The following is a 1,119-nucleotide window of genomic DNA, read 5'->3' as shown; positions in this document are numbered from 1 at the left end:
ATGTAGTCTGGTGTGCCAACTGTGGAATATGCCTGCAAAGCAGAAGTCTGTCAGACCAGAAGGTTCATTATTAGAAACATTTACATATACGTTAAGAGTCTTCTTCCTATCCTGACTGCCACATTCTTTATAGAGTCCAGCTTCTCAGATGATTTGCTCAGCGTTCAAGCAGAGGAAGTATGGAGAAAGGAACCCTCATGCACATCTTTTCTTAATCAAAACCACAGTGTTCCCTTGCTTTGTTTGGGCAACAGGTTCTTGGTCTAAGTATACATTTTGTATGAGCATAATTCTGATCCTTCTCAACGTTAGTCCTCATTTCTTCAAAATGCCTATCTTTCAGTCAGTTGCCGACAGTTTGTTTAATCATTGTGCTACCAAGGCGTCTTATTGCGCAAGATACATACAGCTTTTCTATCCTAGGAGCTTTTTTTATAATTCTGAATAAAAAACATCTAAGCAATCACAGAATATGTGTGGTCCTGTTGTCCCTTAAGTGGACATTAGTGTCATATGAATCACACAGCTGTAGCTATTATAACCCCACTTGCAGAAAACACCAGCTTTAGTGTTGTTATATTTATTCTGGCAGGATCTGAGGCAAATTAATCATTAAATCTAGACATTTGTTATCACTCAGAACTCTTCTGTACAAATCCTACAACCTTACCTGATGTGCCCCCAGTCTACACCTTCAAAAAAAGGATGGCCTTTTATTTCTTCTACGCCGCTATTTCCAATTCTATTTTCAGAATCAATACAAAACCTAGAACATAGAAACAGGAATTATAAGCAAATTAGATCACAAGCATTCTATTTAGACTATCTGAAACACTAATCTTTCTAAACTATCACTTTTTTTCCTGTTAAACTTAATTATGTTTAATGTGAGAAATATGGGAGAAAATAAAAAGAATCCAATTTTAAGACTAAAAGATATCCAATGTAAATGTTCTGACATATTTCCTTGCAGTCTTTTATAATATTTTTTAAAGTATATAATGATACAATATTTACTAATTTCGGACCATGTTTTTCATTACAGTAAATAGGTATATTTATATAATATAATAATATTTAATATTTACACTATGACATTTCATTACATTAAATATCAGT

The 1,119-nt window shown here is 33.4% G+C and overlaps 1 protein-coding gene across 1 annotated transcript in view; it reads right to left on the bottom strand.

The window, feature by feature from the left end:
• STK38L (serine/threonine kinase 38 like) overlaps window positions 1-1,119 on the bottom strand; it is a 121,277-nt gene that overhangs the window by 10,936 nt on the left and 109,222 nt on the right. The window contains exon 12 of the mRNA XM_006895062.1: window positions 671-766. Within this exon, the coding sequence (XP_006895124.1) occupies window positions 671-766 (96 nt within the window). The remainder of the gene's footprint in view (window positions 1-670; window positions 767-1,119) is intronic.

This window comes from Elephantulus edwardii, unplaced genomic scaffold (genome assembly GCF_000299155.1).
Source record: "Elephantulus edwardii isolate Elephantulus edwardi_28Jun2011 unplaced genomic scaffold, EleEdw1.0 scaffold00157, whole genome shotgun sequence".
Classification (NCBI taxonomy): Eukaryota; Metazoa; Chordata; class Mammalia; order Macroscelidea; family Macroscelididae; genus Elephantulus; species Elephantulus edwardii.
This window is presented reverse-complemented; position numbering and strand designations above follow the sequence as displayed.